Source organism: Equus asinus, chromosome 3, assembly GCF_041296235.1.
Source record: "Equus asinus isolate D_3611 breed Donkey chromosome 3, EquAss-T2T_v2, whole genome shotgun sequence".
NCBI lineage: Eukaryota > Metazoa > Chordata > Mammalia > Perissodactyla > Equidae > Equus > Equus asinus.
The window spans coordinates 87,111,075-87,137,296 of record NC_091792.1 but is presented as its reverse complement, the minus strand read 5'-3'; the positions used below and the strand labels follow the sequence as shown (position 1 = coordinate 87,137,296).

The 26,222-nt window shown below is 35.8% G+C and overlaps 1 protein-coding gene across 3 annotated transcripts in view; it reads left to right on the top strand.

Annotated features, from left to right (window-relative positions):
- GRID2 (glutamate ionotropic receptor delta type subunit 2) overlaps window positions 1–26,222 on the top strand; it is a 1,392,659-nt gene that overhangs the window by 1,226,151 nt on the left and 140,286 nt on the right. For all 3 annotated transcript variants that reach the window (XM_070505363.1, XM_070505362.1, XM_014838689.3), the window contains exon 14: window positions 16,327–16,493. In XM_070505363.1, coding sequence (XP_070361464.1) covers window positions 16,327–16,493 — 167 coding nt within the window. The remainder of the gene's footprint in view (window positions 1–16,326; window positions 16,494–26,222) is intronic.

The following is a 26,222-nucleotide window of genomic DNA, read 5'->3' as shown; positions in this document are numbered from 1 at the left end:
TCTGCAGTGATTCTAGAAGGGTGAAAATTCATACTCTTCCATAGGAGTAAATATCTTCTAATTTGTGATGTCCAATATCACAGGCACTAGCCCTGTATGGCTACTTAAATTTAAATGGATTAAAATTAAATATAAAATTAAGTTCCTCAGTCATATTAGCCACAATTCAAGTGCTCAGTAGCCATATGTGGCTAGTGGCTACCAAATTGGACAGTACAGATACAGAATCCTGCCAACTTTTCAAAACATTCTATTGAACGATGCTGTCTGGGTCATACCTACACTGATGAGTCTTTGGAGCTATGCTGCTTCACAGAAGATGGTTTAACTTAATAGTGGTACCTTATATACCTTTATTCCAACGGAACACTATGATCTGTTTGTATAAGGCAGAGATATTGAGTTGTCAAAACTTTCTGTAATCAATGTTTGAGAACTGGAGTATGGAGATTGTCAAATAGGGAGTTCAAAGTACAATGGTCTAATGACCATAAGAAAGGAAATGAAGTAATTCTTCGTAAATAAGAAATGTGCATCAGGTCCTGCTTCTGATAATATTGGACCCTGTGCTAGGCATAGGGGAGGCAATGAGACTAGGATGAACAGGATGCAGTCCCAGCCTACCAGGAGTTTGTGGTTACATGAGATAGAGCAAATGAAAAGAGACACACACAGTACAGTGTGCTACAGTGCTGTTGCAGCAGCTCATACAAGGCACAAAGGGATCATATAGGAGGGACCCTCAAGGGTCAAAGTCAAGGAGAACATTCAGGAATAATGGACATCTAAACTGAGCCCAGCTCTGAAAGGATTAGTACACATTAAAGAGGATAGGAGAGAGTAAGTCTGAGAGAAAAGGGTGAACAGGAAAACATTCCTAGCAAAAGAAAATGAATATTAAGAACTAGGAGCAAGAAAGAATATGGCCATTTAAGAAATTATAAGTATGAGAAATAAGAGCAAATGCTGTTAACACAAAAAGTGAACACAATTGGAGAAAAGATTGACTTCTTATAAAAGTTAAATTGTCTAGCTTATTTTAAGATTTAGTTTATTTTAAAATATAATTTTAAATGTAAACTTTCTACCTAATATTCTTTCAGAATATGTGCACACATACCAACAAAAAGAGTGGTTATGGAAGGGAAGTGTAAATGAATAGTTGGCAAGACCTAGCAACTTTAGCATAAAATTTTATGCATGCTGGGTTTTTTTCAATCCTCTGCCATTATAATTTTGTATTAACATATTCTTCTGATTTTTTATTAACATATTGTTTAGTTAAAAGTTAAATGGCCCTCCAAGCCTAATAGAAATAAATCAGTTATTAGAGCAAAGCAATTGAGTACATAATTATAAATACCCTAGTACTTGCAAATTTATAAATCAACATAGGACTCAAAAGCTAACTATTATTTGTTAATGATGCCATTTAAATATCCTAAACATAAAAATATTCAGGTTTTTCAGTTAGGATTTTTTACCGTACACCTAAAAATGGTAAATTTGACTGTATATAAATTAGATCTCAATAAACCTGGCTTTAAAAAAAATCTTCTTTAATTATCTATTTACACATGTATGTAATTTTCATAAAGGCATAAATGTAACTACACATGCCATTTCCTGAGCATTAGTTTTGCTTTTACTTTTCAGCTTGGCTCTCCCCCATTCTTCTTTCCTCCTCTACCTCCACCCATATTTTTCTACCCTCAAAATGTAGCCAGCGAGGTACATTGTATTCTTCCATATTTTTCTCTAAGCATTTCTAATAATATAATAACACGTATACCCATAGACCTACATATCTGTATAATTTTTGGTCATTGTTGGTTTTAAAAATAGAATTACATTATAAATAATTTCTGCACCTTGCTTTCCCTCATTCAGCAAATACATCATAGAAATCCCTCCATGGCACCCTGTATTGCTCTAATAGATTCCTTTAAATGTTTCCATAATGTTTCATGGCAGAAATGCTTCATCATTCTATGACTGATAAGCGTTACTACTGTTTCCAATTTGGTGCCACAATAAACAATGATGCACTAAGTATCCTTGTATGTTCATCTGAAATTTTTATTTCTCTTGATAGATTCCTAGGAAAAGAATTGCTGGGCCAAAAGTCATCTAAATTTTTTAAAATTTAAATAGACTTTGCTTTTGAAAAAGGCTATAACATTTTCCCATTTCCACTAGCAATGAGTGAAAATACACTTTTCAATACGTCTCTACTAGCAATAGACATTAAATGTTGCCAAACCAAAAGATATAAACTAGTAACCTACTATTATTTTATTTTGAACTCGCCTAACCACTGATGGGTTGAGGTATTTTTAATATGCATGTCGGACATGTATGTTTGTTTGCTTGGAATTGCCTCTCCAATACTTTATCTGTTTGCATCCTCTATTCTTTGCTTGCTAGAGAAGCACCTGTATATTTATAAATATTAACTCTTTGTCCCTTGTGTTCCATTTTTTTGCAAATCTATTGGTCTTCTGTTCAGTTTGCTTATGTTTCTTTTGCCATACAAAGGTGTTTTTAAAATTGTCTGTGTAAAAAATGTCTGCTTTACATGTCTATTTTTTGTATTTCATGTGTTGGTTAAAAAGTCCTTCCTTACATATGTTATATATGCTCCCCTAGTTTGTCTTGCACAGCTTTTATTATTTATTTTGAACTATTTAGTCCAATTGGACATTATTTTTATTTGAACTAAAAAAGGATTTTATTTCACTTTTTCCCAAATAGACAGCCACTTATGCCAACAACAATCGCTAATATGTTGACCAACTTTTTCGAGAGACAACCCTGAACACAACTACACCAGACACAAAAACCATAATAAAATGTGTAATAAATAATTATATACATATGTTATTACTTCAACATAAAAATATGAAAATAGGCATTTATTTGAAATTACGTATTATTCTGTATTATTCACTTCTTATTACAAAATGCTATTATTTAAACAAAATAATAATAGGACTAGTTAGCTTTCAAATAGTAGTGACTGGCAGTAGTGCTAATTAAACAAATAATATGTGTGATTAAAAAATAACAATATTTTAATAAGATTTCTTTCTGTCCTCCAAGAAAGCAGTTATTTTTACTCTTTTTTAACTCCATATTAGACATTTAAATTTTGTAGGCTATATTTAGGACACATAAGTGTAAGACTTTTTAAAAGGAGAACATAAATACAATAGAACTTATTAAATCGATATTAACTATATCAATAACAAATAACAATGATATGTTTCTGTCCCATGATACGGTAGGACAGTTTTACTCTTTCTGTTTCTTTTACAATCATACTTCTCTGAATCGGCTGCAACCTTTAGGGCATCCTTTTTCTTTTGTGAAGTGGGAAAACTGAATATAGTCAAACATAAAGTTCACTTTCACTTGCAACTCTGCTCTTACCAAGCCCACATTACACTGACTTTGGTGTCACTGAAATGTGATGACATCAAGCTAAATATGCTCTTAACGAACGTGTTTGAGCATGAAATACTTAGGAGCTTACTTATTAGCAATAGCAGGTATTTTACCTTGTAAGAATCACTTTCCAGTTCTCCAAAAAGATGTCCATACACTTTGGTTCTAGAAGCTTGCTTTTACAGACCAGCTTTTTGTCAACCATAACCTTTGCATCTCTAAATTCATCATATAGGCTAACTATGTCTAAGACAGCCATCGCTTTTAAACTCTCTGAAGCACACTGGATACCATCACAAGTTAAAGTTCTCTTTCTTAGGAAAATTATTTTACTTAGAAGTAATTTGAATTTGTGAAATCAATACTGGATTCCAAAGAAGTTACAGTTTTAGTAAAGAAATTGATGAATTCCTGTCTAACTTGGCTGCCTTTTCTGGTGGACTTCTCTTGTTTTTTTGGTTCTGAAATAGTCTTATTTCAAAAAATGTCATTTTTTTCACTATTAGTTTTTGTCGTAATCTACACAGGTGCAGTTAGTTCATCCTTTTCCAGGCACCCTATGGTTTCTTCAAAATATCATCAAACAAGTTTGGGAAAATAGCATATAATTTCCTGCTTTACTGTAATCCTTTTCTCCATCATCATCCTCAGTGTATTTCCAAATTAGAGGACATTCTTCCTGCCCCACACTTTGAAAATGTAATATTGTGACAATCCAACGTTTTAAAAATTAATAGCCATCTTGTAGGCATATGTCTAAAAAGGCCATCTCCTTCCATTTCTATTAAGTAAGAACTCTTATAAGTGCTTCTGTAAGTAATTTTATAAGTAATTCTTACAAATTTAACCTCTCTTTCCCAGTATTAACGTTAGGCTGAGAAATTCTCTTTTCTTTACACATACTCATTTTCTGAATTTTTTTTAACAAACCATAATCCCCATGTGAGGTAGTAAATGAATCTGACACTGACAGCTGGGTGCTCTCTTGTTTTCTCAGTAAAAGCACAAAGGAAGGCACACAAGTTGGGGGTCCCTGAGGTACTGTATCTGCCATGTTTGGGTGAGCGCACATTGCAGGAGGCTCTACTCTGATTATCATATGAAAATAGTTAATTAATTAATGACCATCTCGTAGCATATGTCTAAGAAGGCCATCTCCTTCCATTTCTATTAAGCAAAAACTCTTATAAGTGCTTCTGCACATTTTGAAGAAACTGAAAAGTGACCAGTTTTAAATTCTGAAAGCTCTGCTATCATAGATAAGCAAACCATGCCCCTTCTTTGCAGGGTTGTACACAAGGTGTGCAGAGCATTTTGCAGATAAGATCTTTTCATTTTCTTTGATAAGTTTACCCACTAACTGGAATTTGCCAAAATTTACATTTGCAATATCTTCAGAATATGTAGATAGATACTTAAAGCCTTTGTATTGGGACAAGATATCAGTCGACTTTTATATTTTTATGCAATTTTATTAAAATCTTCATAGAAATCAAGAAGATGATTTGATACCACATTTTTGAAGTCAAAGTACCTAAGAGCTAGAGGAATCATTTTTTTGTTGCCAGTGTGTGACACATAACTTTACTGTAGAAAACATGATCATTCAGGTAAAATTTAAGAGGATGAGCTCTACACTATAAAGTTTCAACTCATCCATTCTCAAAATTTCCTACCTTATTTTTCCCACAGCACATTTTATTTGAAACCTCAGAATCAGGAAAACTAGCTTTACTGGTTTCACAGAGCTATCAGGGGGGCAGTACAATCATGTATGTTTGTTTACATGTCATGCTCAAACTCATTCAGCAGCTGTATTTCCTACTGAGCATTGATGTCTTTTGGGAGACCCAAAAATTTTTGATTGATTTAGAAGTATTGTCTGTCTCATGCCCAACTTGTGAGATTCAGTCTCTGTGTATGCTTTCACACTCTCTTTTTTGCCATACTTACTTCCAAATTTTTGTCTGCATATTGTGCAGTATGCCGTTTTGCTTAGTTATTTGTGTCCTTCCATCTGTAATAAGGTAACAGTCATTTAGCCTTTCGTCGATGTCTGGGTCATATTAGTATTAGTATTATAATCATTCTCATTTTCATCATCTGAACTCAGAAAAAAAATGATCACAGTATTCACAATGTTAAAAATTAAATTAGCGTCATCTTGATACCAAGAACATCAGTCAGTCCACAGGCAAAGGACTGTCACCAGTCATGGTCGCAATGCAGTGAGGTTGCACAGTTAAGCCTCAGCACTCACAGCAGCGATGCCACAATGGATGATTCTTTATTGTGAACAGCAAGTCACAGTTGCCAACATCAGCAGTCAGGGGTAAAAATAGTGACAGCACCTGCAGGAAGGAGATAATCCATGTCATATCCATCTGCTAAAAGAATGGTCACTTCCAGACCCTATCTTTTAAGTTGTTTGAATGGATTTTGTACTTTCCCCCAACCTTCTACACCCATTGCCAAAAACCTGAACTTTTTGCCTCCCAGGAAGCTTTCCCTTTGCTGTAGGGCTTCAGTGCTACAACTGAGACATGGTAGGGAGTTGCCACCTTAGTTCTTCCATTGGAGCTTGCAAGACATTTATGAACATTTTCATCATCAATTCACCTGTGCAAGTTTTTGGTTGAGAAATTGGGGTTTGTTTGTTAGTTTGTGGCTGCATATTTGTAAACTCACAGTTGAATGTAGCTAAATACTCTCTTTATTTTTTTTAAATTGGAATCTCCCTATTACCGCAATGCTCTTTCCCCCAGAATGTCTTCTCCTTGTTCTGATTCAACTTTTCTTCTCTACCTGTGACACTCACTGTATGGGCTACTTTTCTTTGTCAGCTCGTGGGGACTCAGGTCTGATTTTTGGGTTGGCAATCTTGCTAATTACAGAAGATGACACATCCTCTCTCCATGTGGGCAGCAATATAGAAGAAAGCGATTCAAAAATCCCCCTCCTGAGGCACCTGGAAGAAGCTGTGGGTTCTCCAGTCCCTGGTTTCTCCCAGGCTCCAGGACTGAGAGATCTCTGTCCATCTCCGCCCAACTCCTTCTTGGCCAATTTAAAGGCAACAGAACACATATATTCATGGGAACAAGCATCTGTGGAAGGAGGGCAGGTGAACTTAAGGTCCACAGATCTCTGGGAACCAAGCATTCCCCCAAACTTAGTCTTCTCATTGCCTCCCCTGGAGCATCCACTGGTTTTCTCAGGCACTCACCTGGCCTGAGGAGAGAATTACCGGTTCTTTCCTACACAGAATTATCCAGAACTCCAGGCCTTACTAGCCTTCTGTCTTCTAGACCTTAGCAGCCATTTGTTTCAAGAAAAGCTTGTCAGGGGAGGGGAAGGAAGATTATTCACAATTCCCAGAATGCTTTAAAAAACTTTTTTTTAATATTTAATATTCTAATACCCTCAAAAAAAAGAGGCAAAAGATAAGATTTAGAGGTAGACATACTGCTTCTTTTCAAGGTCAAGAAAAAGACAGTTTATAAATAAGCGGGTGTTTACTTTAAACACATTCTTATGTTCCTTGTAAAAGTTTCTGCCCTAGGATGGCTATCTTGGAGCACAAATTCAAATTTCAAAATAATAGCAGACAAAATATATGATATGTCAACAATTAAGGCAGCAGTAAACAAAACTATATATATTTTAAAAGTCAGCCTTAAGTGCTAAGATATGGACTTGAGCATGATTTACTGAGCTGGATAAATTCAGAAGCATTGATTAGTGATGCTAAATTATTAATTTGCCCGAAGTAGGAGAGGGCATCACCTAGAATCATATGCCATAAATATTAAAGCCATTCCATCTTAAGGACTTATGTGGGCAATGAATTTTAAGGACCACTATAGATCGATTCTGGATTAATCATAACTCTTTGTGCCTGTAATTCACAATCCCTTTATCCCCCACTGACCATTAGTTTAAATTGTAAAGAAGTTAGACACTTAGTGGGCAAGGTTAGAATTTATTTCTTCCACATTGTTCTCAGGCTTTTTGATTTTTATTTGGTGAGCAAAAATAATAAATTCCGTACTGCAGCTTTTATTTTAATTTTAAAAAGTTCTGCTTTGGTTTCAATCCTGAAAATCAGAAATGCGTAGACAGCAATGGCCACAAGATCAACAGGTTTCACAGGGCCGGAATCATATAAACCAGGTATTCGTTCATTCCAATGATTTTGACAAATAAGCAAACTGTATTTTTAAAGCTCAGCTCTTATTTATCTTAATATTGTGATCACATAGCATTAAAGAACCTGCTTTCTTTTCATGGCTCTTGCCACATACTGTGTTGCATTATTTTTATTTACATAAATATTATTTCTCAAACTAGATAGGCTATGCCTTGAAGGCAAAGGATATCATATCTCACACATTTTTGCATTCCTATGGCAAACGTCTCCCAGGAATTTATCTTTAATGTAGTGAAAAAAGCACAGAAGATGGCCTGAGCTCAAGCGCAAACATACTACTATTAATCGGTCTGACTTTGAGCAAGTTCCGTTACCGCTTCTGTGAATTAGCTATCATAAGATCAGCTGCCTCACAGTGTTGTAAAGAACGAATAAATTTATGTGTAAAAGGCAGTTTTTAGGAGTTAAAAATGCTTTATAAATGTTAGCTATTATCATGAGGCAAAAAATGGAAGACAGAGGGTGGATATTCCTTTTTTAGTGAAGGGAAATCTTATCTTACCCTTTGGTTTGAATGTCATCTTTCCATAATTGCTCCCACTGAATTGTTTTTAATTAAAAAGGATCATCATTGCTGTTTCTCTGAACCTATAGATTTTGAAGGGAGCTTTTAAGGAATCTGCTAAATTAAAGATGTGTGTGAGAAAGAATATGGTTCCCCAGGTAAAACCAAAGTCTGTTTGCTTGTGGTGTGGGCTTCTCCAGTTCCAGAAGACTGCCGCCTAATGAACTGTAATGAAAAGTGCTGTCAGCAGTAGGTCATGATGGAGACGGCGGAACACGAGCATACAGGAAGAGAACATTCTGCAGAGAAAGAGAAATATGCCAGAATCCATGACATGGTGAGGAGCACAGGTGCAGGTTTTGAAAATACATTTCCCGTCCTTCACTTTACTTGGAAAGAAATGCAAATATTTGAGAAAATAACATCGCATATTTACAGTTCTTCTCTTGACAGATGTAAAATTACCAAAAACTAGAAGGTGAAAAGAGTGTGCATGAACAAGAAATGGTCTCCAAAGGGAATGTATTCAGTTACCAGAATATTTGAGCAGGCTGTTCCGATTCCCCCGGTTAAAATTAAGTTCCCCTTTCTTTAAGCCACTTTAACACTTCAAGCTTCTTTTATGTTACTTAACATAACAGACTTCACTTATCTTCGCAACTGAGTTGTAAGCAGCTTGAGGGTAGGGGCTGATCTATATCCCTTACAGATCCCTTCAGGATCTTAAAATTAATGCATAATGATTGTTCATAAAATGGAGTTCAAAGAAAGATTTTTGTAAAAATGTTGTAGAATTGGAACAAAACTACCTCCTAGTGTTACCTCAGCAGTGAGAAATTCATCACAGGCTGCTGGCATCTCAGCACTGTTTCGAGGACACAGGTGTTGATCATCAATAGCTGCCATGGTCCATCAATCACCACAGCATTCTAGTATCTCTGCTTTGGGGACCAGAGATTGATAATATTGGAGGTAGATGCCACTTTGGCTTCTTTTCCCTTCCTCACAGGCGGGGCCTGGAATATGTGGATGAGCAGCCCCCAGATGTGCTTTAGCCCTCTGTTTAACTGGTATGAAGCATCTGCTGGCATGGAATCCACTGGTAAATAAACCAGTGACCCACAATTCAGCTGATTATCCAAACATGACCCCCAGAACAAAGACTAGTTGAAAATTTTTAAGTAATTTCCATCGGCTAGTCAGATGAATTGAAATTTCCTAGATCAAACCTTCAATTATTCTGTTGAAAAGTGACTTCAGGTTTTGTTGATGAGTATTTTCTAGATAGTTTTAATTTAATAGTTTAAACCATCCAGAGGACAGTGATTGTATGTTTTAGTAGATGAAAAAGGTCAGGGATATTTTTAAAAGCTAAAATAGTTTAGGTTACTATGTAACATTTTATTGGCATTGCTATGGGCTATAATCATATTGTTTTAAGGGTTCTCTTTTTGAAAATGCATTCATAATGCTTTGTAACGTTAGAATTACTACAAACACATATATAATGGCAATGATAATGTTACCACACATTTAAATAGAGCTCTATAGTTCACAAAGTATTAACAAAAATGCTGAACACTCTTCTGATAGCAAAGCAATATGTCCCCAACTGAGGGTCCCTTGACGGTTGTAAAGAAGCTGCCAGGAGATCCAGAGCGGCTGTTTGAAACAGAAGAGAATAGCAAAAATCAGAGTAGGTTGTTAGAAGAGGCTGCAAGGTCACTGCTATCTCTGTTACTCTAGGTTTAGGCCCAGGAAGCTAAAAGCAGGCATGAAAGTTGGTGATGAAGGGTAGCAGAATATGCCACCCCAAAATATGCCACTTTGGCATGTTGATTGTTTTGAGTTGTAAGCACTTGGAAAACAGCAAATGTAGGGAAAGGCTTGCTCTGAGCTCTCCTTATCTGCCTAAAGATAAATCCTCCAAAATCCCCTCCCCAGGAGTTTCATCAACCAGGGAATATTGACTCTCATCACAGGAGAAGGGACTAGAAGTCAACACCACATCCCAACAAACTTTATCACAAACTCTCATGCCTCCCATCTATTCTTCCACAGGTCATTCATCTTTCCTAGTAATCGTTTACTTTCCCTTGAGAGGCGTGCATCCCCTCTCCCCTTTCCCTGTTTAGATGGTATTCAAGCCTGAATTCTAAGCCACTTCATTGAGTTACTCATTTTTCCCTGGGTGTCTCCCATGTATACATAAGATTTACATATTGATAAGTTTCTGGTTTTTTTCTTGTTAATCTGTCTTTTATTACAGGGGTCTCAGCTAAGAACTCAGAAGAGTAGAGGGAAAATTTATTTTTCCTCTTCTACGGTAATTAGTGCAAAAGATCAGAGAAAGGGAGCAAGGACTTTGGGGTAACCCTACAGGGACAAGTAATCAATGTAGAGGAAACCCAACCAAGTATTTTCCCCTCCCCCACACCAAACCTACAAGAATCTGTCAGTTTTTATAATTATATCAAGCTTCGTGTATATAAAATTGTTCATGATTATATTACTCATTTTTTTCAAAAATATTGGTGTACATAAACTCTCAAGATTGTCAATTGTCAACATTGTTAAAATGCATATTCCCAGGCTTCAAATACCAAACATTCCAATCCAAGAAGTTTGGAGTTGGACCTGGAATTTACGTTTTTAACACAAGAATTCCCTGGTAATTCGGATGGTGTTGGTCTTATCACCACACTTTGAGAAGCACAGATCTGTAGTACTAACATAGTGCCTCATGTATAGTAGACACTGTGTAGTTGCACTGAATGATTTCTTCATGGAAAGAATTTTGTTTCTATTTCAATATCCTATGATTTTGCTGGGGTCCACCCCCAACAAAAGATGGTAATTATCCGCTGAGCACAGTAAACTGGTCTGAAGGTTTTAGACCATATTTCATGCAAAACTTTTTATTGAGTATCTGATGTTGGCCTGCTGTATATATTTAAGAGGCAGTGGTTAAATACATCAAATGTTTACTTATATTTCCTTCCTCTACTTTTATGTTTGTAAGTCCCTCTCTTTCTCTAGTGTCAGAAAAATACAGTCTTGCATGTTCTTCTAGTTTTGTCGGGGTTTTTTTAACTTGGGTTCTATGTTCATTACAATTACTTTATTACACTATAGGAATTTCTTCTGTGTATGGTGTGACATAGTGCTGTAATATTGACCTTTTTGAAATTATCACCTGTCTCATTGTCATTTTTTAAATATTTCTTATTTGCCACACTGATTTGATTTATGGCCTTTGTAATACATTCTATATATGACATCTTTATACTTTTATCAGTTCTATAGAATTTTTTGTCTATTACACTGGTTTTCTACTCTTAAAAATGGTTCTGTGCTATTTTATTGTTAAACTTTACAACATGCTTCACTGCTTAGTATTCTAAGTCTCCAATCATTATTTTGTACTTTCCAAATTTCTTTGCTATTCTCGTCTTTCTTCCTTCCAATTAAATATGCAGAGATTTTATTAAGTCCTGAAACATTCTTTGGGCATTTTATTTACAGCGCATTAAGCGTCAAATAACCTTTTTCTTTTACAATTGTGCATCTATTCTTTTAGGAATATGTTACGTCTTATCCAGAAACAAATTCAAGTATTCATCAGTCAAGTGTTGAGTTTTCTTTATATAGTCTTTACTCATTTGTTGTGAAATTTACACCTAGATATTTATATTTAGTATAAATGGCTATTTTTACTCAAATTATATATTATGTCTTATTGATATATTAGTATAAAAGTAATTGATTTGTAGTTATCTATTTATAACAAAGCTCTGTCGAAATCTTTATTTTTTCAATTTTTTTAAGGTGATTCTTGTGGGCTTCGTAAGTATGTCATTGCCTAGTAGCTTGAAGTCAGATTTTTGTTTCCTGCCTTATTGCATAAGGTAAAAGGATCACAATCATGTCAAGTTTAGGGGGTAAAAGTAGGCATCATTTTCTTGACTTTAATGGTAATGCCATTAGAGTTTCAGTTTCTGATAGTTTTGCTCCTTATTTGAGGTAGTTATTCTACACCTCATTAAAGAAGAAGCTCCTTTTTCCTACTTTACTAGATAGACAGGTAGGGAATGGTTTTCAATTTTGTCAAATATCTTTTTGGTGTGCATTGAAAGATCACTTAAAATTTTTATAAAGGCTCATTTATAATATATATTATCCCAGTCACCTTCCTAATACTAAAAGTTGCTTTTCCCTGTTTAACAATGTTACATTATTCTTTTAATATACTATGAAAATCAGTTTGCTAATGTTTTTGAGAGAACAAGACTCTGAGACTGTTGGCTATTTCTCATATTTTAGTGTCAAGGTTATTTTAACTGTTTCTCTGTGCTGGAGAAATGTCTACTTCTGAGGAGATTTGGTAATTTCTCTTTTCCCAAGAAATTATCAAAGTTATTGATATTTTAACTTTATTCCTATAGAATCATGAATAGTATTTTTAACCTATTTCTGAATATTTTATTTCCTTTCCAGTTTCTATCTGTATTTTTTAGCTTTATTGAAGCATAATTGACCAAAAACAGTATGTATTTGAGCTGTTACAACTTCATGTTTTGATATAGGTATACGTTGTGAAATGTTCACTACAATGAAGCTGATTAATATATCCATCACCCCACATGGTACCTTTTTTTTGTCGGGAGAACACTTAAGATTTACCCTCTTAGGTTACTTCAAGTATACGAGTCTATATTGTTAACTATACTCACCATGCTGCACATTAAATCTCCAGAATTTATTCATCTTCCATAACTGAAACTGCATCCTTTGACCAACATCACCCCATTTCCCCCATCCCCCAACCGATGGCAACTACCATTCTCTCTGTGCTTCCGTGAGTTTGACTATTTTAGATTCCACATGTGAGATTATGTGGTATTTGTCTTTCTGTGTCTGGCTTATTTCATTTATCATAATGTCCTCCGGGTTCATCTATGCCATTGCAAAAGGCAGAATTTCTTTCTTTTTTAAGGATGAATAATATTCCACTGTATATTTTCTTTATCCATTCATTCATCAACAGACGTTTATGTTGTTTATCATATCTTGGCTATTGTGAATAATGCTGCAGTACACATGGGAGTGCAGATATCTCTTTGACATACTAATTTCATTTCCTTTGGATATATATCCACAGTTAAGAATGTCAAGTCTTATGGTAGCTCTATTTTTAGTTTTTTTTGAGAAGCTTTCATAATAGTTGTACCAATTTGGGCCAGCCCCGGCAGCCTACTGATTAGATTTGGCGTGCTATGCTTCAGCGGCCTGGCTTCAGTTCCCAGGCACCGACCTACACCACTTGCCTGTCAGGGGCCGTGCTATGGCAGCAGCTCACATACAAAAAGAGAAAGATTGGCAGGGGATGTTAGCTTGGGACAAATCTCCCTCAAGAAAAAAAAACTAGTTGTATGAATTTACATCCCCACCAACAGTGTACAAGGATTCCTTTTTCTCCACATCCTCACCAACACTTGTTATCTTAGGTCTTTTTGATACTAGCCATTCTAACAGGCTTAAGATGATATCTAATTGTGGTTTTGATTCCCATTTCTCTGGTGATTAGTGATATGGAACATTTTTTCATATATCTTTTGGCCTTTAGTATATCTTCTTTGAGAAATGTTCTTTTCTCATTTTTAAATTGGATTATTTTTTTTGCAGTTGAGGTGTGAGCATTCCTTATATATTTTGGATATTAATCCCTTATCACATGCACAGTTTGCAAATTTTTTTTCACTTCAGCTTGCCTTTTCACTCCATTGATTATTTCATTTGCTGTGCAGAAGCTTTTTAGTTTGATACAATCTCATTTGTTTATTTTTTTCTTTTGTTGTCTGTGCTTTGGGTAGTGTCATATTCAAAACTCATTGCCCAGACCAATGTCAAGATGCTTTTTTCCTATGTTTCCTTCCAGGAGTTCTATGGTTTCAGGTCTTAGATTTAAGTCTTTACTCCATTTTGAGTTGATTTTGGTATATTTTTTGAGATAGGAGTCCTGTTCCATTCTTCTGTATGTGGATATCCAGTTTTCCCAGCACCATTTGTTGAAATTTCTATCCTTTCCCAGTATGTTCTCAGCACCCTTGTAGAAGATCACTTGACCATAAATGTGTGGACTTATTTCTGGGATCTCTTTTCTGTTTTATTGATCTCTATGTCTGTTTTTACACCAGCACTATACTGCTTTGATTACCGTAGCTTTGTAACATACTCTGAAATCAGGAAGGATGATGCTTCCAGTTTTTTTCTTCTTGCTTAAGATTGCTTTGGCTATTTGGGGTCTTTGTCATTACATATAAATTTTAGGTTTGTCTTTTCTATTTCTGTAAGAAATGCCATTGGAATTGTGGTAGGGCTTGCATTGAATCTATAGATCACTTTGGGTAGTATGAACATTTTAACGACATTAATTCTTCCAGTCCTTGAATACAAGGTATCTTCCCATTTGTCTGTGTCTCCTTTTATATCCTTCATCAATGTTTTGTAATTTTCAGTGTACAAATGTTTTACCTCTTTGGTTATGTTTCTTCCTAAGTATTTTCTTCTTTTTGGTGCTATTGTGAGTGGGATCATTGTCTTAATTTCCTTTTTAGATAGTTCATTGTTTGTGTATAGAAACATTACTGGTTTTTGTATGTTGATTTTGTATCCTGCAACTTTGCTGAATTTGTTTATTAGTTCTAACCAGGCTTCTTGTTGTTGTTTAGTCTTTAGGATTTTCTGTGTATATAATCTTGTCATCTGCAAATAGAGATAATTTCATTTCTTCCTTTCTGATTTGGGTCATTTTACTTTTCTTGTCTAATTGCACTGGCTAGGACTCTGGGTACTATATTGAATATATTGAATGGTGAGAGTGGGCATCCTTGCCTGGTACCTTTGTGGATTTGGGGCCAAGTCTGTAGAGTGACAGGGCTGCTTCCAGGACTACAGGCAGGACCACAGCTGGCCTGCACTCCAGTGCAGGCCTGCCTTCTTCCTAAGACATCTTTCTTCAGTCTTGGGCTACACCAGGGTTTCACTACTTGCATCCCAACATTCCCGCAAAGGCACTTTTGATCATGGATGGCTGCCAAACTGTTGTTTTTGTGGAGGAACAAAAGCTAGGGACCTCCTATTCCCCCACCTTGCTGACATTACTCCCTTTCACCATCTGTGTTTATGTATTTTTTTTTATTTTTCCCTAATCAGATTTCCCAAGAAATTACTTTTCCCTCCAATAAATAAATAAAGTGAATATTTGGTTTAGTTATTAGTTCTGTTTATTTTATTAATTTGTTAAGTTCTATACTTATATAATAACTTTCTAAACTAACTTTATTAAGATTGTGTTTTATTTTTGATAAATTTGTGACTTAGGAAATGAGTGATTATTGAGGGAAAAATGTTAATCACTAAAAGATATAGCAAACATCCCAGAATAAAATTGCATTCCCTAAATGATGATAGAGAAAGTCATATAACTATTCTTTTTCCTCATTGCACTGCCTACCAAGGGGATTTCTTCTAAATCCAGCTTCAAGATTGCCATAGGCTACTCTTAGCAACAGATTAACTTAGAAGGACATAGGACAGGAAATATATCTTGCCAGCAGAGCAGTGTTTTTTATTTCTTTTCTGTGTGAGTTGTACTTCCATCATTCATTTAGAATATAGGTCACAAGCAAGGAGAAGACACCCATATTGGGTGGGTGCAAAAGCCTGCCTGGCTTAGAAGCCTAATAACCCAAAGAAGCCAATATCTCTTGTAACAACCCCAAAAGCATAACTTCCAGCATCTCCAAAGAGATGGGCTCAGTTACAAGAATTACTGCACTCAAAGAAGCTCAAAGATATAGCTTCCCTTCATGCATTTATTTCTCTCTCAGTCCAGAGACATTATTGCTCAGGGGTCGTTTTACTTATAAGCAGTGTTGCATGGACACATAGTTAACGTTCAAACTTTATCATGTTTCCAGGAGAACAGAGCTATAAATTAACCAAAAGCCAAATTCTCATTCAGAATAGGTGTTTAGAAATGTAGGTCTTATTATTTTTTTAGCAATTAAATATAAACCAATGTTTTATTTTTTATTCTGTCTATATAACTTAAAATTTCAACCTTAAATCTTACTTTCTTCTTTTGTTCTCCATATTTTCACAGGTAAAATTTGGAAATTATGCTTTTGTATGGGATGCAGCTGTACTGGAATATGTGGCTATCAATGACCCAGATTGTTCCTTTTACACCATTGGGAATACTGTTGCTGATCGGGGGTATGGAATTGCATTGCAACATGGCAGTCCTTACCGGGATGTTTTTTCACAAAGGTAAGATTTGTGTGGTCCAAATAAGAGGAGAGGAAATACACAAAAAGAAAATCTACTTGGCTGCTCCATTTAACTTAATACACCTTGTTTTCTTTGTCTGGAGAACCATGATAAACAATAGCAAAAAATGATAGTAGTTGTTCAAAAAGACATTCATTTCCTGAAGCATGTATTGAAGTAGTATTTTTCCCATAAAAAGGGAAAGTATTGCTGCATATAACTGATTTCACTCTCAAAAGATTGATACACAGGGCTGGCCCCATGGCTTAGTGGCTAGTTCAGCATGATGCACTTCAGCAGCCCTGGCTTCTAGGTTCAGATCCCAGGTGCAGACCCACATCACTCATCAGCCATGCTGTGGCAGTGACCCACATACAAAACAGAGGAAGACTGGCACAGACATTAGCTCAGAGCTAATCTTCCTCAAGCAAAAAAAGAGGAAGATTGGCAACAGGTGTTAGCTCAGGGCAACTCTTCCTTAGCAAAATAAAATATATATATATTGATATACAAAAGAAAGTAGTATGTTAATAATTTCTTTAGAACTTAATTAAGTAGTTTAGTCTTTGCATTTTTAGGGACTAAATGTCATAGAGTTAGCAACGTCAATTCATTTCTAACAGCACCAAAGTACAAAATAAACTTTAGGACCAATTTCAAGTTACTGAAGCACAGAACAATAGGGATGTTTCAAAAGGAAAAGGGTAAGCATTTTAGAGTCTCTCACTCAGTGTTAAAGTTTGTATGAGGCTGTCCTGGAAATTGAGACAGTTTATTAAGAAATTATACCCATCCTCAAATCAGAATTTTCTATTATAAATTGTTTAAGAGAGAAGGTTTTGAAATGTATATTTTAGATTAACAATGTATATGAAAGACTTGGGCCTGAAAAGAAGTCACAAAGATCACTTTCATTCTATGTGCTGCCAACAAGTTTGACCTTGAGGAAAAGTAATATCTGTCAGGTAGAACTAGATTCCACTTATCACTGATAATACATTTCGTGTATTTTCTAGATATTCTTATACTTATTTTCAAAAGCTAATGTCAGATCAAGAGGGCAGTTCCAGGTAGCACTAAGGCCCCAAATTTCAAACTATTTGAGTTGCATTCTTCAAATTTTAGGATAACAAGCAGCCAGGCATTTTGTGGTTAAAAACAAAGAAAAACTAAGTCAGTAGTCCAGAATTTATCATCACTCTTCCATCAGCTAACTAAAAATCTAGGCCTCTCTCCTTATCTGCCAAAGAGGAAGTTAGATTAACTCTAAGGTCCTGTTGTAGTCAGCTTTCTGTGTAGCAACAACCCCAAGTATCAGTGACTTTTAAAAAGTTATTTCTCATTCAGGAATCATAGGGCTGTGAATTGGCTAAGTTCTGCTGCAAGTTGCGGGTCCACTGCAGGTCCCAGCTATGCAGCTTCTCATTGCAGGGCCCAAGCTGAAGAAGCAGCCCTATCTGGGACATCCTGTTTTCACTGCAAAGAGCATTTGCAAAGAAGGCTGGCAGAAACATGCAGTGCCTCTTGCACTTCTTGCATGGATGTGGCATATGTCACATCTACCCACAGACCACTAACTAAAAAGAGTCTCATGGCCAAACCCAAAATTAATGGGATGGGCAAGTGTACTACCCATAAAGGGAAGAAGGGAGTAAATAATTATGAACAATATACAATCTACCAGGGGTCCCTTCTGGCTCTAAAAACTTCTAAGTGTAAGACAAAAATGAAATATGCATAAATTGGGAAGTAAAATATGAACTTGTAAATAATGACTGATGAATCAAAACACATTTATCGATGAGTAGATTCTAAAGTGAACAAGCTGGAAAATCAATTATGCCATAGGGACTTTACCTGCTAGGCATCTGCAGTCTAGTAGGAGATTGAAGACCCGTGTCCATGAAGCAATGAACAATACAGATATTTCTATAAATGTGTGCTGGCATTTAGCTATATACGATATCATATTGCTTATTTCTATCTTGTTAAATTGTGTAGTTGAGATATTAAAAGAGCTAAATACCATACAGAATAAAGAGTTAATCAAAGGAAAGATGAATAAAGGCTCTTCAGAGAAGGTGAGCCTTGAACTTGACCTTGAAGGATTAGTGGAGAATAGTTAGGCTGAAAGGAAAATATAGATAATTCTTGGGGAAACAGTGAAGGCAACAGAATAGAAGTACGAGAGAGGAGAATATGTTGGGGAAAATCAGGACATCAAGTTGATTTGAAAGGACATTTGAAGTTTAGAATTCATAGTGAAGGCCACAATTCTGGAGCCCAGGAGTAAAATGATGAAGATGGCATCTAAGGGAAGATTAATCTAGTTTTGATATGAAGGCTGCATTAGAATCAGCAAAGACTAGTGCAAACCCAGAAGCATGAGATAACGCAGGCTTGGCCAGAACTGGGTAAGGGAAAATGAGGAGGGAGACGCTTCTAAGCGAAGAGGCACCCCATTGTTTTTATGAGTTTAGGACCGAGGGTGGAAAGCATAATAGAATGAAAGAGGATGCCAGGCTTTTATGGTGAAAGACCAGTAGAAGAGTTTAGTGGATCCTTACCATGAACCAGGTAGACGAGAAAAGGATGGTTTATTCCTTAGTTGGGGTTAATTGGCTTTTTCTTCACTACAAATATTTTTTGTTTCCAGATCTTATTTCTGAGTCTTTTACACAAAAAATGAAGGCAACAAAATCAATACACAAATGTAATAGCAATTAAGGAAATATTTAATAAATAACACCAAGGGTTCCATTTCTTATTATCTCTGTGGTGCTTTACCTATCAGAGACTTTAGTTCTGAGGCAATGTATGCCAGTGAACTGAAGAAAAGTCATATTAAGCATGGAGCATTACTCTTCCTTTGTTTGAGTTGCATTATGGATGTTGACAATTTAAATTGTCCCTTTCTGTGGAGTTCCTTAATAATGACACTCTGCATCCTGGTTCCCTGGACATCTGGGAGAAGAGAGAGCCAGGAAAGAAACATGATCTGGCAGTTGTCACTGTGGCAACTCATTTCTCTATAAACACGTGCCACATTAATCTATTACCCACACTCTCCCCCTGAATTCAGAAAACGTCTGCATTCATTCCCTTTTGCTATGACATTAGGGAAAAGAGATCTCTTTTTTACTGACTCATTTAAAATACTATAAAGACCATAAAATTTAACCATTGTAGTACATGTTAGAAATTATTATAAACAGCTTTCATATATCAACTTATCCTAGGCCATTGATTAAACTAAATCATTGACTACTATTGTGATTATTTTCGGTGAAAATGACAAAATTTAGGGTGATTTTTAATAAGTAAATTATTATTTCTCAGATATATACAATATACCACAACCTAAAAAAAATCAAATACATATACAAATACAAATACTTTAATACATAATAAATATTAATATCTAAAATAAATATTATTAATTATATAGTAACTATATTTAATATCTGTTATCTGCCCAATACCTGATATGCTTGTACATTTGAATAACACTTCAAAACATTCATATGAAATGTGCATTTGTTTATTACACACTTGCATATTAGTGCACAACTAATATGCTACAAGTACGTACCCTGAGCCGACCGGCCTGGGCTTTGGCACGCATCAGGTTAGGCATCCAAGACGTGGGCTGTGGGGATACACTCACTCATACAAGTGTGTGTGAGTGGACACGCACAGGAGTGACTTCTGAGGACCAGTAAGTGCTAAAATATATATAACCATAGATTGGGAAAGAAGAGCTTTGTTTCCTTGGTCGGCACAAATACTAAATAACTTGGCAGTATTTATACATCACATCAGATGGGTCAGAGTACTAGTGTGGTGGGTAACATTTACAATGAATTCTCTGACACTATTTGTTCATCAAGTTTTATGTGGCCCTTTACATTTAATAGCTCTTAGTGTAAAAAAGTACTTAGTCAAAAGTTGTTTCATTAAAGACATTAACAATAGAAGAGAACTGTTTCCAGAGTGATATCATTATGCTATCAATAAAATTAACTCCAGTGTTGATCTTACAATATTCACTATTCATAAGGTTAAAAAGATAACCAAAACATATTTATTAAGCATCTAGTGTGAGCTCACTTCTGCTCTCAAATCTTAGTGAATGACAAGGAATGATTAATTCATGAGTTTAATTTTATAGTTCATCAATAAAAGAGTCACTTTTTGCCTATTGGCTCTATCCCTAAACTTTGGGAATGGAACCACCAAGTGGCAAAAAAACAAGGATATATTTCAAGATGCATGGAGAAGGATTTTATTGCATTCATGATAGTGGCACAGATTTATAAACAATATTTCAACCCAATCACAGAATTTAGGAAGCTTTGGAAATGGAATGAACAGTAGTTGCATTTTTACCCAGGGATGGAACTAGTCCAAAGGGGTAAATGACTTTCTTAGAATCAGAAACAAGCAATAAAACTGAAAAAATTTCAAGATTTCAAATTCCATGTCCAGTGTCCTGATCATTGTGCACCCTGTGGTCCCTTATCTCACGTTAAAAGCATACAGGAACAATATCAAACATGCTACATAATGCTTACTATGTGCCAGACTCTGAGTTCTTACATGGAGCAACCTATGAGGTAAATACTGTTGTTATCCTCATTTTACAGACATTGAAACGGAGACATAATGAGGTAATGTAATTTATCCAAGTTCACAATTTACCGAGTATTAGAGCTGAGAATCAAATCCAGACAGTCTGACTCCAAAAACTTACATACATTTTAAATAAACACATAGGCATTGTCTCTCTTTTTCTCTCTCCGTCTCTCTTTCTCTTAGGGACACAGAATAGAATTAATTATAATCCTTGATTTATGATATACTTTATTGGTTCATAAATGTCTACTTTTATTTGTTCAATTAGGTTTAAAATCCTTGAATATAGTCTTTGTTTCCCTTGCGTTGTTAACTATTAGAGTATCTAGTGCTTTCCTTTGTATTTTTATTTGTATTCAGAAAAAGAATATTAAATCTTTTTACCTCCTTCTATCTTAATACTTCTTACACTTTACCTCTTAAGTCCTGCCTCATAAGTCCCTTGAGTTCAGGCACATGTCTGTACATCCCTAGTGCCTACCTTCATGCCTAGCATACAGTAAGCATTCAATAAATACTTGATGAAGGAATAAAACATCTACCTATTTATCTACCTACCTATTTGGTCAAAGCTCATCCTATTTACTTATTCTCCAATAAATTGAATGCCTCCTTTGTACTTGCTTGATATTAAAAAAAGTCTTCTATCTTCTCTTATCATAATATTTTTTTTCTTTCTTGGTTTCTCCAATTTTTCATACAATAAGTAATAAAAACTGAGAAGAAAAAGAAAACAAACATGCACAGGTCTACCTTTCTTTCCAACTCCCTGCTGTAAGAATTTTTATGCTTTCATTCCCCAAGGAACGTAGAAAACATTCCTTTCACTTGCAAGCATAGAGCCCTAATCCTTTTATTTCCCAACCAGAATGAGGTAGTTTCCAAGCACTTTGTCCCTTTTCAGAAGAGAAAAAGGCAATTTCCGTTGACTGCCCAGTTAGTGGCTCCAAATTCAGTCAACAAGTGGCTTGAGCTGTACTCTCGGTTGGCTGGAAGGATTTCTCATAGAGGTGCTTATAACCAGAAATTAAACAAACAAACAATTGTTTTCGCTGCAGACCTACAAAATATATGCAGTCCCTCAGCTCTGAGAGCAAGAGTGACATTACCAAGATGCATATGTAAACATTATGCAATATAAACTTACACATTAAACTGTAGGGTACAGACAATAAATGCTGAAAAATTTAGAGAAAGGAAAATCATTGCGGAGAAGAATAGGAAAGATTTTATTAGACTTGACCTGGAAGACATCAGGAATAAGCAGAATTTGGATATGGGAACAGGCACAGGTAAGACACCCAGAAAATGTGAGGAAATCATAGAAATGGAAACAGTCATCACGTGTGGAAAGGACAATGAGAAGGAACAACTGGACTGGAGAGAATATTGGGAGAGGATATGGGTAGAGAAGCTGAAATTGAATGTGACACCCAAGTATTGATAGCAGCTATTTATTAAGTATCTACTATGCTAAACACTTGATGTATTTCAAGTGTTTTTGAATTTTTGAAATTTTGAATTTTGAAGTTTTGAAATTTGTAGTACTTGCCTCAAGTCTGTGGATTGGACATTTATTAATTGCATTTTGTAAATTTGAAGCAACTGAGGCTCACAGTTAAGTATCTTACCAGTCATACACAAATGATAAGTGGAGCTAGGACTCAAACCCAGGTTGGAGCTCATGTTCTCTCCACCCCACGTGAGCTTTGTGGGGCTCTGAGGAGAGGAATCTGTGGACCGAGGAGCATCTGAGGAGTCTGAGGTATGGCTTAGAGGAGACAGAGCTTACTGAGGAAGGCCGTTACAAGACTGTTGTAACACTCCAGCTGTGAAGCAGTGAGAACATTCTCAACAAGAAGGAGCAGAAAAGATTAGACAAAAGGTACAGTTTAAAGAGGGATAGACAGGACTTGGTGGAAATCAGAGAAGTTCATATAATGCAGGAACCTGAACAGGAAAGGAAGTGCAGGGTCAAGCGGCCACAAACAGCCCCCTCTTCTCTTCTCCTTCCAACTCTCTTGTTTTCCCTTCTTGATCATCTGCTACAAGTTTTGCATCAGCTCAGTTTCATCTCCAGGTAAAACCAATTGGAAAGTCATTTCCAGAAAAGCAACGATTATTAAAAAAGAAAAAAACAAACTGATAATTCACTACCCAATAGATATTTATTTCAAATGACCTTCTAGCTTGCAGATTTTTGTTCTCTAGTTGCTCAAATAATATTCATATATCCCTAGTAATATTGTTCTTCTCTCTCATACATCAGATAGTATTTTTTAAATTATATGCATTTGTATACATACACACACACCACTAAAACCAACTGGTTTTTATTACATTTTCTGTTTTAGATCAAGAAAACAAGATAGTTTAGATGGGCATATTTACATAAAGTAAGAAAGGAAAATGAACGCTCGCAACACAAAAAAAGAGAGAGGACGTTGAAGGCTCACTTTCAAAGGGAGGTAGGAGTAGAATAAAATAATATATATTTATACATATATTTTTATTTAAAATAACATATTTTAACTATAAAGTGTTAAAGGCAATTAATTTATTTCTCATATAATATACATATATTAAATAACAGCCTCTGGAAACCATTGAAAGGAAGGCACTATTCCCATTTCAGAGCAATTCCCTTTTAAAACATTTGTTTTAAACTTAGAATTTTGAATTCTGAGGCAGCTTGTCAGTCATGTTTTTTTCTATTTCCTGAATCCTCACGGAGCTATTTTCACGACTAATATCCTGTGGGCTTTACCAATTTCCCTGACTACTGCTTCTAGTGTGGAACTTAAGGAATTCACATTTGTCTCCGTGTTTATTCTAAATAAATGGCAGTGTAAGTACAACTGGTGATATTTCCGATATGTTAATATTTCAAAAATATTTATTACATGGGCATTATATAATTTGAGATTAGTTTTATTAACCCTGCAAAGCAGTAGCCAAATTTTAAGAAAATTACATGGCTTTACTCTAAAGAAGCATACGGCATTCCCATGGTTGAGCACCAGCCCAGCCATCAGACAGGCAATCCCACGGAATAAGTTTTGAAGTCTTAGAAGATTCTATTTTGCTTGTATTTACATCATACGTCATTTGGGGAATACTTCATCCAAGGTACAAGAGTACCCTTTATAAACAAGCCTCTTTTATCAGACTTTTCTTAGAAAAGTACCAAGGAACAGGGAAGTCAAATGACTTGCACAAGATGCAAAGCAGTATTTCAGTGGGATAATGAACCCGTGACGTTGGACCAAGCTGCTTTCCAAGAAGCGAGTCTGATCAACCTGTTTTCTAAATAAGATTTGTGCTGTTTCTTGATCTCAGTAAGTATTGTTTCATTCAAAAGCAGTCGTTTTACAGAAAGCATAGTTATTATAGTGGTATAAAGTAGGTCTAACTAAAGCCTGAGTTTTTGACATTTCAGAACGTAAATCTACAAATGTGTATTGAACTTTAAAGTACACATACACACATGGACACACGTGCAAGCACACACAAACTACGGAGTCAGTTATAAGCCTCTCTCAAAAATACCTTTATTCCATTATACTTACATCACATATTTCAATTCAAAACATTCATTTTACTCAATAGACTTAGTCCCTAGATATTTTTTACTGTTTTAAAAATTCAACCTCCTTTTAAAGGGAAAATTTGATGTCATTGAAGATAATATAATATATTACTTTTTTATCAACCCTTAAAATATTGTGAGCATGGTGACAACATGGGAATAAGCACATGGGCTCCCATGATAGTTACATTGATAAAAGAAACAACCACAGAAGATGATAAATGAATGAGACTTCGGCCTGCATTTAGATGAACTCCCTAATTTTACAAATGTGAACTGAGAAAGGAAGTCGGGTGACCTGCTTAGAGTCTAACCCTTGGTCATAACATGCCCTGGGGACCACAAACCCAGGTTCCCAGTCCAGTGTTCCACCTCAACCCTGTTCCGCCAATTCTCTTTGTTAAAAAATCTTTGTTAAAATTTTTTATCCAAAAATTTACGAGTAAAATAAATATTTTCAGAAGCGCAATTATATCTTATATAAAGGAGCAATAGCATTAATTAGTAAATACATTTAACAGGGTCATAAACATGACCAGAACATCCATTTAAAAATTGTCATTATTGGGGCTGGCCCAGTGGCGCAGTGGTTAAGTTCGCACGTTCTGCTTCTTGGCGGCCCGTGGTTCACCAGTTCGGATCCCAGGTGCCAGCATGGCACTGCTTGGCACGCCATGCTGTGGTAGGCAGTGGAGGAAGATGGGCATGGAAGTTAACTCAGGGCCAGTCTTCCTCAGCAAAAAGAGCAAGATTGGCAGTCGTTAGCTCAGGGCTGATCTTCCTAAAGAAAAAAAAAAATTGTCATTACTTGGGGCTAGCCCTGTGGCTAAGTGGTTAAGTTTGGCATACTCTGCTTTGACATATTCCATATTTCCAGGTTTGGTTCCCAGGTGCTGACCTACACCACTCATTGGTGGCCATGCTGTGGTGGCAACCCACATACAAAACAGAGGAAGATTGGCACAGATGTTAGATCAGGGTGAATCTTCCTCAGCAAAAAAATAATTGTCACTACTTTGTCAACATACAGAAAAAGTAGCACAGTTGATGGATAGAGTGTTATGGATTGTGTTACCCCTAATTTATGCAGAAACTATACATAGACTAAAATAATAGTTAACATTCATTGAAGACTTACTGCATGCTGGGTACTATTTTAAGTTTCCTCACGATATTAAGTCATTTAATTCTCACAGTATCTTTCTCAAGTAAATACTAGGATTAGCCTCATTTTACAGTTGAGGAAACTGAGTCACAGAAAAGATAAGCAGTTTTCCAAGGTCATAAAGTTAATAAGTGGCAGAGCAAGCAAGATGTCAAACACCATATGACCCTAGTTTCTGCTCCCACAAGTCTAATCACATGCACCAGCGTGCACCAGGATAGCAAGCATCCAAATTGTCTTCATGCCTGCTCAGGTGGCTGCCTTCTCTTGCATTAAAATGCTGATAGGCATTTTAGTTTACATGAAATTTGGGTGACTTTCAGAAACTTAAACACACGCC